Consider the following 12,834-nt stretch of genomic DNA (forward strand, 5'->3'; position numbering starts at 1 on the left):
AGCTCCAAAAATAGATAAAATTTGAAAAGGAGTGAGTACTTTTTTGCAGCGCTGTATGTTATAATAATATGCATGGATTAAATAGATTGTCATGGTTTATTGTGTGTGATTGTGTGGAGGAGGCAACCACATGGTAGGATTCAGGCACAGGATAACAGGTAAAGCCTACCCAAACTGTTTTACTTTAAACCAAATGAACCAAGAAGCAACAATACATCCTAAGACTTGAACACACTCATACATTCCCCAAGCACTCCTTCTTGGGTTCCTCAGGCCAGCTCTTTAAAGTCCTCCATGATTTCCCTCCATTGGCAATAGCTGGCTGTCAATGCTCTATTACAACCTAACAGGGGCAGTCACAGGGGAGCTGTCCATCACACTATCCCCACCCCTTCCCAGGATGTCACCACCCACCAGCTTGCAATATCATGTGTTCAAAATATTAGCCACCTGGTCACATGCTGCACAAACTCTTTCTCATCCATGATTTTAAACGAACACATCCATTACATCATATTATGAGATTTTTCATTGTTTGTTGATGCTGACACACTTCTTTAGCAATAAACAGTTTCTCAGAAAGATACTACAAAACACGTATCAGCTTGTTTAACTTGGCAGCCAGTGTTGCTCTTCACAAACTTGTGTGTTTCTTGCTGGTAATACTGAATATTGTGTGACATGTGGGGTAAAAGCAGGGATCGAGGAACTATAGAGAAGCAAAGATACCTAGGTATAGCTCTGGGCCATGGTTTTTCATTGGCCTTCCATAATATTCTGTGTCATTAATAGTCCTGCCAAGAGATTCAAAGCATGCAGGCAAATGCTCAAGTTGTCCCAGCTCATCACAAGGAGGCATATCATATCCTTTACTGTCTGTGTGTCCTCTTAAACTGATGTTCTTTTGGCGCTCTCACTGCCAGTGTTCAGACATACCACCCTGTGAAGCTGTGTGATTTGTTGACTTCTACATTACAGTCATTCTTTTAGCAGGTGCTTTTCCAAAGTGATGTAAAGCTCATAGTAAAAAGAAGTGTACTCCACAAACAGATAGAAGGAATCAGATCCAGATCATTGATTCATTGCTTCGAGTGCAATGGAGTACAGTCACTGAGTCCAAAACCATAATTTTTTGCTGGTGCACATTACCCACATGGCTGCGTATAGAAATGATGCCAAGCCTCTTTCCCACAACATGTCACATTTCACTTACAGACATTTCAAGTCATGAACCAGCTTATGGTCCCAATTAAGTTCAGAAACCAGGGAGCAAATGTACTTCTGTTAATTCTGAAGTGTTTGTAATTATACAGTTTCCTGTTGTTTTTTGCTAATCTCATGAACTTTCAAAAAACAACACAGAAACAGGTCATTTTATTTTCATGACTACAGCTCTGATTTTGTGATCAGAGATTTTCCAGAGGTCATTATTATCAGAAAGAAGTACAAGAGCTGCCATTCACACTGCATCTGGTCTGATTTAACATACATTCATGCTTCAAATCTAACCACTGAGGTGCTTCACCCCAAGTCTGAACTATGTTGAAGTACGGTCAACCTATAGTTTATTTAGCTAGTAGCATAGTGGTTAGAGCTACTGCCTCAGGCCTCACCTCTGGCTATAGTACCCTTGAGCGACGAAACGAATCTATTTTAAATAGTTGAATTGCGGGTAAGATGAAAATAAAGTGTTCAAGCACTGGGGGGATTTATGGGGAAAGTAAGGAGGGGTGACTGTGTTTGCTGGTGGGAAGAGGAGAAAGCCTGAGGGGTGCTAAGTAAGGGGTGCTGGTAAGGCTGACTTGAGGTGGAGGTCGTTGAGGACAAGGGGTCCTTCGATTAAGAGTATTATTTCTCTGTGTTCCAGTGTTGTAATTAATGTTAAAAGTGAGTGCTGTCTGTGCATCCTTCTTTGTCCCATCTGAACCCAGAGCATGGTGCACCGCAATGCCAGTGTTGAATCGTAGTTCATTTCTCCAATTCCACGCACATTAATGAAGGAGATACCAGTATAAATGAGTATCAGGCACAAAATACAAATATGGTCATGCAGATGGTGGGATACAATTTTATGTAACTATTAGATTAGGAGAGAAGTGAGTCTGACCCTTCTTGAATGCTGGGAGGGATTCAACAGCTCTGAGGCACAGGAGAATCATGGATTTTCCTTTTGGGTCCTTTTCAAGAGAAACCAGCAAGTGACCAGAGTGATCAAGCCCAGCAGGCATCTGGGTGCTGAACCTTTGACCGTCTCCGAAGCCATGTGAACTTGAGCTTAGCTGCAGGAAAATGATGGAGGAGAACAGTAAGCTGCACATGGGAAAATTTCGCAGGCCGAACATAATTCATGCCGCTGTATGTTCATTTATTTGTGTACCACACCATACACACAGATACTCTTTACAATGATGTCAGCCACAGCCCATGTTATAGTGGGTGGTATTATCAATTATGAAAGGCAGCCTTATACTCAGACCTTGGAAACTTTTTCCTGTGGAACATGCTGCAAAACAGCAAAATGTTGGAGGGCTGTGTATTTCAAAGCTGTATTTAGTCCCACTGTGGATATGCTTTGATTCCATATTTAGCTCTGAAAATTGAATTGTATCACACTTCTGGTCGTACATGACACCCATTCAGTTTTGTCTCATAGAACATTAGTATGGGGCTGTCTGACAAATACTGTTAAACTGCATAAAAAACAAATCTGTTATGTAACATGTAAAAGCCAAGTGGGATTACATCTGAACTTTGATTCATTATTCTTTATTGAAAAGCATGTTATTATGAGGTCCTTATTCATCAGATGAGTTAAGCAAGAAATTGAGATGAGTGTCAGCATCTAATGATTGAAGATAACCAGTTTACAAGTAGTTTCCCATTAAATCTCCTCGTTTTGCTGTGATAAACTGTAACTTCTTTACCCTGAACCCTTCCTCTGTGTATGTGGACATAATTGCTTTTTGTGAATGTACCATCTAACTGTAAGATGTTTTAACCCTGTGCTGTGCGTGAAAACAATTTAAAAGCATTTACTTGGCTTACAGTTATCATATGTTACACGAATATAAAATTAGCATGAAAATGTAGCAACAACAAACTAAATTTGTATTACATTTTTTTTTAATACCCAAAAATAAAACGGGTGTCACGTCCCCCGCAGCTGGCACATCGGCGACACCTGCCATTTCCTAATGGGAACGGCAATAAAGAGGGAAGCCGAGGAAGCCCAGATGCGGAACCTTGTTTTGCCTCCTTTGTTTCCCTTCAAGCCATGCTTCAGTGAACCTACTCCGACATAGACCTTTGCCTGTGTATTCCCGACCATGTTCTTTGCCTAGCCTTTTGTACTACGTTTGCTGATCGCCTGACCCACGCCTGTCCCTCGACTTTGCTTTTTGGATTTTGATTTGGCTTCATTAAACATCGGTGTACGATAACCCTGCACTTGAGTCCGTCCTTGCTAAGCACAACCATGACAGAAGGTTCCACCTGCTACCAGGACTCAGTGGAGTATGCGCAACTGCGTACGGCGCTTGCCACGCAAGGCGAGATTTTGGGAGCACAAGACCAGTCACTGCAGCGCCTGCAAGAAACGATCGAAGATCGAAGATCAGGTTCTCCTGGCAAGAGGTATTCTCAAACCCGCCTCCCAGACGGCACTCGCGACTCCTGCTGAGCCTGCCCCGCCCGCACCACCCGAGGCATCCCGTACGGTTGCAAGGATCGCGACCCCAGAGAGATATGATGGTTCGCCCGATCAATGTCAGGACTTTCTGATGCAGTGCGAGTTGGTCTTTGAGTGTTCTCCTCGCATGTATCAGACGAACGCAGCTAAAATCGCTTTTGTCCTGTCCTCGTTGACCGATCCAGCCCGGGCATGGGCAGCCGCTGGGTGGCGCACTCATCAAAGAACTACCTATGCCGCTTTTCGCGAGAAGTTCAAAGCGGTTTTTGACCACCCACACGTGGGGCGCGTATCGGGTAATTGTCTTATGGATTAATATGTCTCAGGATAGAAGAAAGGAAACGGCACCTGGTGGGGAAACTGTGTCTCTATTGCGGGTCCCAGGAGCATCTCCGTGCCGCATGCCCAGTGCGACCACCCCAAGGGACCTCCAATAACACGAAGGTGAGTCTGGGGGAGCACCGGGGACAGTTGCGGTTGCCAGTGAGTATTTCCTGCGGGGCAAGCCGGGTGCAGGCAAGTGCCCTCATTGATTCAGGAGCAGCGGGCTGTTTTATGGATGTGGGCTTTCCCAAAGTGCATCGTGTCCCTCTTAGAACCTGTGAAGTCACCCTGAGCGTGAAAGCCCTGGATGGTCAACCCTTGGGGACCGGGGTGGTTGATACCCAAACTGTACCTCTCCTGCTCGAAACAGAAGTTTGTCACCAAGACTTACATTCTTTCTGCTCCGAGCTCCAGACACCCCAATCATTCTGGGTTACCCCTGGTTGGCACGCCATGACCCAGTCTTCAAATGGAGTACCAATGAGCTGGTTTCCTGGGGAGATTCCTGTCGCTTGTCTTGCCTCACCCTTCCTTGTCGGGCCACATCGGTGGAAGGGGTAGAGGGCCTTCCCCCACCGGTCATACCCCCGGACTTCCAGGATCTACGAGAGGTCTTCAGTAAGGCCCGTGCCGCCGAACTGCCTCCTCACCGGTCCTGGGACTGTGCTATCGACCTCTTACCAGGTACCACGCCACCTCGGGGTCGGGAGTATCCCCTGTTGTTGCCGGAACAACGGGCCATGCAGGAGTACATCAGAGAGGCCCTCGAGGCCGGGCTGATCCGGCCGTCGACATCACCGGCAGTGGCAGGGTTCTTCTTTATCGATAAGAAGGACGGGGGACTAAGGCCTTGCATAGATTACCGGGGGTTGAACACCATAACCGTCAAATACCCACACCCATTACCGTTGATCACCTCGGCCTTGGAAGGTATTCATGGGTCGACCTGGTTTACTAAATTAGACCTCCGCAGCGCGTATAACCTTATTCGGATCCGTGAGGGGGATGAATGGAAGACGGCCTTCTCCACTACGCTAGGTCATTATGAGTACAGGGTCATGCCTTTTGGCCTAGCTAATGCCCCCTCGGTTTTCCAGGTCTTTCTGAACCATCTGTTGGGCGATTTCCTTAATCACTGCATCATCGTCTACCTTGACGATATACTGATCTACTCAAGGACCCGAGAGCAGCATATCCAGTAGGTCCGGGCGGTCCTCAGGCAGCTCCTACAACATCAACTGTATGTCAAGGCAGAGAAATGCGAGTTCCACCAACGCCAGGTCTCCTTCCTGGGCTACGTCCTGAGCCAGGAGGGAGTCTCTATGGACCCCAGGAAGGTGGATGCGGTGACCTCCTGGCCTCGACCCACCACGGTAAGGGCGCTCCAGCGCTTCCTTGGGTTTGCCAATTTCTATCATCGCTTCATACGAAATTTTAGTACAGTAGCCGCACCCCTTACTGTACTAACGGCTAGCAAGGACTGAAGACTCCCTTGGGGGGCGGAGGCGGAGAAGGCTTTCCAGGATTTAAAGAAACGGTTCACCTCCGCCCCAGTGCTGAAACAGCCAGACCCTTCCTTGCCGTTTGTGGTGGAGGTCGACGCCTCCTCGATAGGGGTGGGTGCAGTCCTGTCCCAGAGGCAAGGGGACCCTCTGAAGCTGTACCCCTGTGCCTTCTTCTCCAAGAAGATGACCCCCGCCGAACGTAATTATGACATTTGGAACCCTGAACTCCTTGCTATCAAGCTCGCACTTGAGGAGTGGCGTCACTGGCTGGAGGGTGCTGTCCATCCCTTTGTGGTACTCACGGACCACCGAAACCTTGAATACCTTGAGACCGCAAAAAGGTTGAACTCCCGACAGACCCGATGGGCCCTGTTTTTCACCCGTTTTCACTTCACTGTCTCCTATCGACCAGGTACCAAGAATAGGAAAGCCAATGCTTTATCACGGATTCATGACCCAGAACCGATGCCCACCAACCCAGAGGGGATCCTACCTCAGGGATGTGTGGTGGGTCCAGTCCACTGGCAACTCCTCGAGGACATCCAAGAAGCCCAGGACAGCGAGCCAGAACCGCCCGGGAAACCAGCAGGCCGTGTTTACGTGCCCATTTCCTTCCGCACAGCAGTGATGAAATGGGCCTATGAGGCTCCGGAGGCAGGGCATCCCGGGATCCGACGTACCCTCTCCCTGGTACAAGGACGGTTCTGGTGGCCTTCGATGTCCGATCATGTCAGGGACTTCGTCCAGGCCTGCACCACCTGTGCTCAAACCAGGACCGGACCCGAAAAGGCAACTGGTCTCCTACAACCCTTGCCTACGCCAACCTGACCCTGGACCCATGTGGCGCTGGACTTCCTAGTGGACCTACCGGTCTCCGAGGGTAAGACCGTGATCCTCTCTGTCATAGATCGTTTCTCCAAGGCCTGTAGACTGGTGCCCCTTCCGAAGCTGCCTACAGCTCTCGAGGTATCGGAGATCCTCTTCGAACAAGTCTTTAAACTATACGGACTCCCCGAAGACATTGTTTCAGATTGGGGGCCCCAGTTCACCTCTTGGGTGTGGAAGGCCTTTTGGGGCCGGCTCAGAGTAACGGTCAGCCTTACATCCGGATACCACCCGCAGGCCAACGGCCAAGCAGAACGCCTACAGCAGGATGTATCAAGGTTTCTCCGAGCCTACTGTTCCCAAAGACCGCACCAAAGGACTCGCTACCGGGCCTGGGCAGAGTATGCCCACAACTCCGCACCGCATACATCCACAGGTATGTCGCCCTTCCAGTGTGTGTTAGGCTACCAACCTTTCCTGTTCCCTAGAGAGACCTCTCCGTGTCCTGTTCAGGCCGTGGAAACGTGGCACAACGAGAGCGCCCGCGTCTGGAGGATGGTCTGGTCCCACCTGCTCCGCAGTGCAGAACGCCACAAACGTCAGGCGGACCGGCACCGGCGTACCCTTTCGTTCATGCCCAGGCAAAGAGTTTGGCTCTCCACCCGAGACCTTAACCTGAAGGTCCCCTCAAAGAAACTCGGGGCCCGCTACATCGTCCCCTTCAAGATAGTGCATCGCGTCACACCGGTTACTCACCGCCTTCAGTTGCCTCCTGACCTCCGAGTGCACCCTATGTTCCATGTCTCCCTCCTGAAACCGGTAGGAGTGTCCTTGCATCAGCCACCAGTAGACGCCACACCACCACCTGCGCTACCCCTCGCAGGGGACGATATCTACACGGTCCGGGCCCTGCTGGACTCTCGCCGACGGAGAGGTCGGTTGCAATATCTGGTGGACTGGGAGGGGTACGGCCCGGAGGAACGTTCCTGGGTAGCCGCTTCAGACATCCTGGACCCCAACCTGATTGCTGCCTTCCACAGGGACTATCCAGAGTTCCCGGCCCCACGCCCCCGGGGGCGCCCTCCTTCTTGGCCCAGGGCGTCCGGGGCCACCCATGGAGGGGGGGGTACTATCACGTCCCCTGCAACCGGCACATCGGCGACACCTGCCATTTCCTAATGGGAACGGCAATAAAGAGGGAAGCCGAGGAAGCCCAGATTGCGAACCTTGTTTTGCCTCCTTTGTTTCCCTTCGAGCCGTTCTTCAGTGAACCTACTCCGACATCGACCTTTGCCTGTGTATTCCCGACCATGTTCTTTGCCTAGCCTTTTGTACTACGTTTGCTGATCGCCTGACCCACGCCTGTCCCTCGACTTTGCTTTTTGGATTCTGATTTGGCTTCATTAAACATCGGTGTATGATAATTCTGCACTTGAGTCCGTCCTTGTTAAGCGCAACCATGAAAACGGGTAACCCCATTATATTTAAACTAATATACAGTATATAGAATGGTGCATAAGATGATGATAATGTCAACAGAAATTGTTTTTGATCATTAATGATAATAATAACAGTAATCATCATTATGGCATATAGAGCTCTGGAAAAAACAGAAATACTAGATAGGGTGTATTTTAGGGATAATTATGAAGACTTGCTTAACCTAAAAAGAATTTTGGGTGCAGAACCTTTCTAGTCCAATGTCCCTCTTTAACAGCTTTACCAAAAAAGTACTTCTATAGTCTTATAAAGTGTAAATGCGAAAGTTCTTTAAGCCACTTTATCTTAAATAGCATTCAAAGCAAAGACTATTTTGTTGGTATCTGAGTACATTGCCTTCCTCATCCCATTTCAAAAAGGAGATAATTAAAATGTATATAGCATTAAAACCAAACAAAACTGCACTTTCAGTCTAAGAGGATTAAGGTTTCGCAAATGCAAGTCCAGAAGCTGGATTAACTCAAGAAAAAGGACATCATGAAATGACTAAGGGGCTACTATGCACATTTGCCGCAACACCCATGAATAAGAATGACGATGACTGCACCACGTCACAAATGCCCCATGATGAAGTGGCAGCTGCATATTAACACAGACCAGCACTGACGTTTCACAAGTGGGACAAGCCAGTCACTGCAATAAACTGATTTCAGATACAAAAAACATTCAAAACTGAAAGATGCACCTTGAATTCATATCCTAATCTCATGTTTTAATACTTGGCAGTGCCACCATTTATCACAGTAATTTTGCAACTTTTGTGATTTTACCGTGGGAGATGCAGTGGCGCAGTGGGTTGGACCAGGTCCTGCTCTCCAGTGGGTCTGGGATTTGAGTCCCGCTTGGGGTGCCTTGCGACGAACTGGTGTCCCGTCCTGGGTGTGTCCCCTCCCCCTCCAGCCTTACGCCCTGTGTCATCGGGTTGGGCTCCGGCTCCCTGCGACCCCGTATGGGACAAGCGGTTTCAGACGGTGTGTGTGTGTGTGTGTGTGTGTGTGTGTGTGTGTGTGTGTGTGTGTGTGTGTGTGTTTGACTTTACCACCTAAACAGTTATTTCTTGTGTTTCTTGTGCAGCTCTTTCTTGTGTTTTCGCTGTTTGAAAGTACAATTTTGACAGGTTTAATTATACAGAAGCACTCTCAAACTTTGTGAAGCAATTAATTTAATGTATTGCTTTATTCAGTCAATGAACTATTTAATTAATGAATTACATTCTTCAGCTAGTTGAGCCCTATTTGTGCCTTCTTTGTGAAACTAGAGAGCATAGCTCAATAGCATCGACATCAATGAGCTTCTGAAATCCCCCGTATGTGTTGTGTGACTCTGTAAATCCCATAATGCTTTTTCATATGGAATATCATATTACAGTTTCATTGCTGAGATTTGTGCGACATTTTTCCTGTCACTACTTGCAAAACTAGAATTGAAGCAATATTTATCAGGCTACTGGAATATATACTTCCAGTCCTATATCTTGGTTCTTAAAAGGAACAACATTCTGGTTGTCAAGCATTCATGAAATAAAGCTAAAATGTACATTTCTTTGTAGACTGGTAAAAATCGTGTAAAACAATATGCATATCACTGTGCGCCAAAACAATGAGATACAAAAACAGTTTCTTTCCCCACACTGTTCTGTCCATGAACAGTTGATTGTTGTTAGTCTGTGCAATACTTTTTCCCTCATTATTTTCTCTTATTATCTTATTCTCTGGCACTGTCAGTGCATCTTTGCAGATGTTGTATGTACATAAATATGTTTATATGTATATGTACACACACTGGCTGAAACCACTTGTCCCAAGCGAGGTCACAGCAAACGGAAGCCTAACACTCCCAGGGCGGGATGCCAGTCCATCAGTCCATAACGAGGCACCCCAAGCAGGACTCGAACCTCAGACCCACCAGAGAGCAGGACCCAGCCAAGCCCACTGTGCCACTGTGCACCCCCCCCTTGTGTATATTTATGTTGTGTTTTATTTTTGTCTACACTATGAGCCATTGGGAACCACTGGGAATTCCTTGTATGTGTGTGCATATATGTCCAAATAAATCTGATTCTGATTCTGATTATGGAGATAAATATGAAGGAGCTGAATCTATAGAACTAAGTTGGAAGAGTTCAGAAGTGAGGGATTTAATTTTACAGTTATGACAAGCCTTTGCATGGGATGGATGTGTTGGAACTCTTGAGGTATCATAAATAAAAAAGTAACAAATATTGGTGAGAGATGATAGAACTGCTTTTCTCTTGGTGTCTTGTAGATGGGGTTCATGGGGTTTACGGAGAACTTGTTATAAGCAATGGTAGAACACAGGAATGACAACTGCTGGGAAAAGCAGCCCAACTGAACAAGGGTTATTGCAGTTGCCTAGGACCTTTCAAAGTGCCACAGGATGACAAGAGGCACTGCAGTGTAACTGTAAAAGACCCCAACTTCTACAGAACATAATGATCTGCACATTAATTAGTTTGTTACACACTTCTATTTTTTTTCCTCTTTTTTCTCTATTACTCTCAGTTCTTCCTATTTCGTATTTATAGAGATTTGTCCAGTACATTCAGGATTCTTAATCAAAAATATGCAGCACTCAGATTTTGTTTGAAGAGGACACCCACCTTGATTCCACTTTTGTTCTTCTTTCAGATGACTATACTTCTGCTGCTTGTATGCATTTTGGGTCTGTTTCATACTTCTTATGTCACTCAGACCAGCAGTTACTGCTGCAGTGATTTCTCCCTCCTCACAAATAACTTGTAGCAGAAATGCAAATACCAAACTGAAGGAATTGCACTGTAATGGAACCATAACACAAGTTTTCAGTGCTGTCTGTGGAATACCGTTGTGAGAAAACCATGTATTGGCTCTCTGAATGGTTGTTACATATTTTGGAAGGTATCCATATTTTCGAGTCTATTTATTCTAATTTAATTTTATACACTTGCCTTTTTTCTGAAATTTCTGTTTTTGGTGGGGCGAAATCAACAGGATGGTAACAAAATGCTCCAAAACAGAACAGAATTGTAAGACCTCTGTGTTCAAGCCCCTCCCGTGGTGCTTGAAGAGGAGGATAGATGGTCACAAATTTTAGCGATGAATAACAAGATGAAGAACGTTGCACATACAGTATTTATAGAATGAACTCGTCTACAATCAGTATTGAATAGGAGTTTGTGGAGTTAGTCGATTTAATATGATTTTAATGCAGCTCTAAGCTATTTTGATTTGTTTTATTTTTATTTTTGATTGCAGAAGTGCCTTTGGAGTTATAAACAAACAGTTATGAACAGACTTCCAGTCCTAGTCGTGTTTATAAGTAGAGAAGCCAACTCACCCCCCAATTTCACATTTTAGGGAAGTGACATCACAACTTAACATTTATTGTGGGGACAAACAATATTTTAAATAGTACTCAATGAGTTTTACACAAATATTCGGGTGACACATTAGGCTAACAAGCACACTGGGGGGACTTGGTCCCTATCATTCTCCATGTATTATGATATAATTAACACCCATCTAGTCCTCATCAAGTCCCAACAGTAGATACATCTTATCTTATATAACAGATTTTTTTATGCATTTACTTACATTTCTGCATTTATTCAGCATAGAATGGCAGCCTGCAGAAGCCAAAACACCTGTCTTTATGACATATTGGTGTTGACTTTGTTCCATATATTTTTTGATGTAGTTATTCTTTTTTCTAATCTTACAAATAAGTGTGACATGTGTTGGTCAGTTATTTGTTTTCAGTTTGTCATTGTGTTATTAATAATCTGTGGCAATGCTTCAAGTCTGCCTTCAGAATAGAGGGCTGTATAAGAAAAAATTGTATTGCCTTGCATTGCACAATCTCAGAAAAACAATGTTGGTCCTTATAAGTCTGGGAAGGGTTATAAAGTCATTCCCAGACAATATGGGATCCCTCATTCCCCAGTGATTTAAAAGAAAAACAACAAATGGAGCACAGTCACAACAGTTTTTAGTTTATCTAGGAGTGAGCATTCAAAACAAATTCATTCAAGATCAGACTGTATGATACTCAGAGAAACTGCAAAAAAGCCCATCCAGGCATCAAGAGTAGGAAAAGGCTGAACAACTATGCCATTCATGGAACGGTACTGAGGAGAAAAATTTTTTATCCAAAAACAAATATTGCTTTAGGTTTGCAAAGTCGCACTTAAATGAACCTCAGGATTTCTTGAATGTCATTCTCTGGACAAACAAGAGCAAAATGGAGCATTTTGACCCTAAAGCAGCTCACACTGTGCGGGCAAAGACAAATAGTGCATATCACCACAAGAACCTCATGGCAGCCATGAACCATAGTGGTGGAAGGGTGACAATTTTGGGCTGTTCCTGAGAAAAACACTTGTTGATGACTGGCAGCCACATCATCTTTTTCCCCTTCCTCTAACTCTTTCATTCTTTCTTTCCATCTCTCTCCAGCTACGGGGATATGGTGCCCAAGACAATTGCAGGGAAGATCTTCGGCTCCATCTGCTCACTAAGCGGGGTATTGGTAATAGCCCTGCCCGTTCCAGTCATCGTTTCCAACTTTAGCCGAATTTATCACCAAAACCAGAGAGCAGACAAGCGACGGGCACAGAAGGTTCAGGTGAATGCACTCTCCTACTCGGTCAGCTGTCATGGCACACAGTGCCCCACCTGGGGCCAAACTACACTAGAGGTGGATGCAATGGATGCTGGAGCCTCAAAGAATTCCTTGGTTCTTATTTATGGCCTTAATATGTGGTGACAAGGTCATGCTTTTTGTGCATCTGAGTTGGTTTCCTTCAGCACACTCCTTCTTATGTATCAAAAGTTTGATCTTCTAGCTGTGAATGAATCAGTGGCCATAGTTAGTGCCCTTGGGAATAGAAGATCATGACAGGATGGTGATCCACTGCAGTCTTGCAAAGTTTCATCTTCCTGCCAGCCATAAAGCTGTTCCACTTTGCCAAATAATTCTCTCCATCTGTTTTAT

General features: G+C 45.7%; 1 protein-coding gene across 2 annotated transcripts in view; it reads left to right on the forward strand.

Annotated features, from left to right (window-relative positions):
- LOC108928267 (potassium voltage-gated channel subfamily D member 3-like) overlaps positions 1-12,834 on the forward strand; it is a 167,995-nt gene that overhangs the window by 136,753 nt on the left and 18,408 nt on the right. For both annotated transcript variants that reach the window (XM_018742144.2, XM_029249344.1), the window contains exon 3: positions 12,297-12,465. In XM_018742144.2, the coding sequence (XP_018597660.2) occupies positions 12,297-12,465 (169 nt within the window). The remainder of the gene's footprint in view (positions 1-12,296; positions 12,466-12,834) is intronic.

The sequence above is a fragment of the Scleropages formosus genome, chromosome 25, assembly GCF_900964775.1.
Source record: "Scleropages formosus chromosome 25, fSclFor1.1, whole genome shotgun sequence".
Lineage (NCBI taxonomy): Eukaryota > Metazoa > Chordata > Actinopteri > Osteoglossiformes > Osteoglossidae > Scleropages > Scleropages formosus.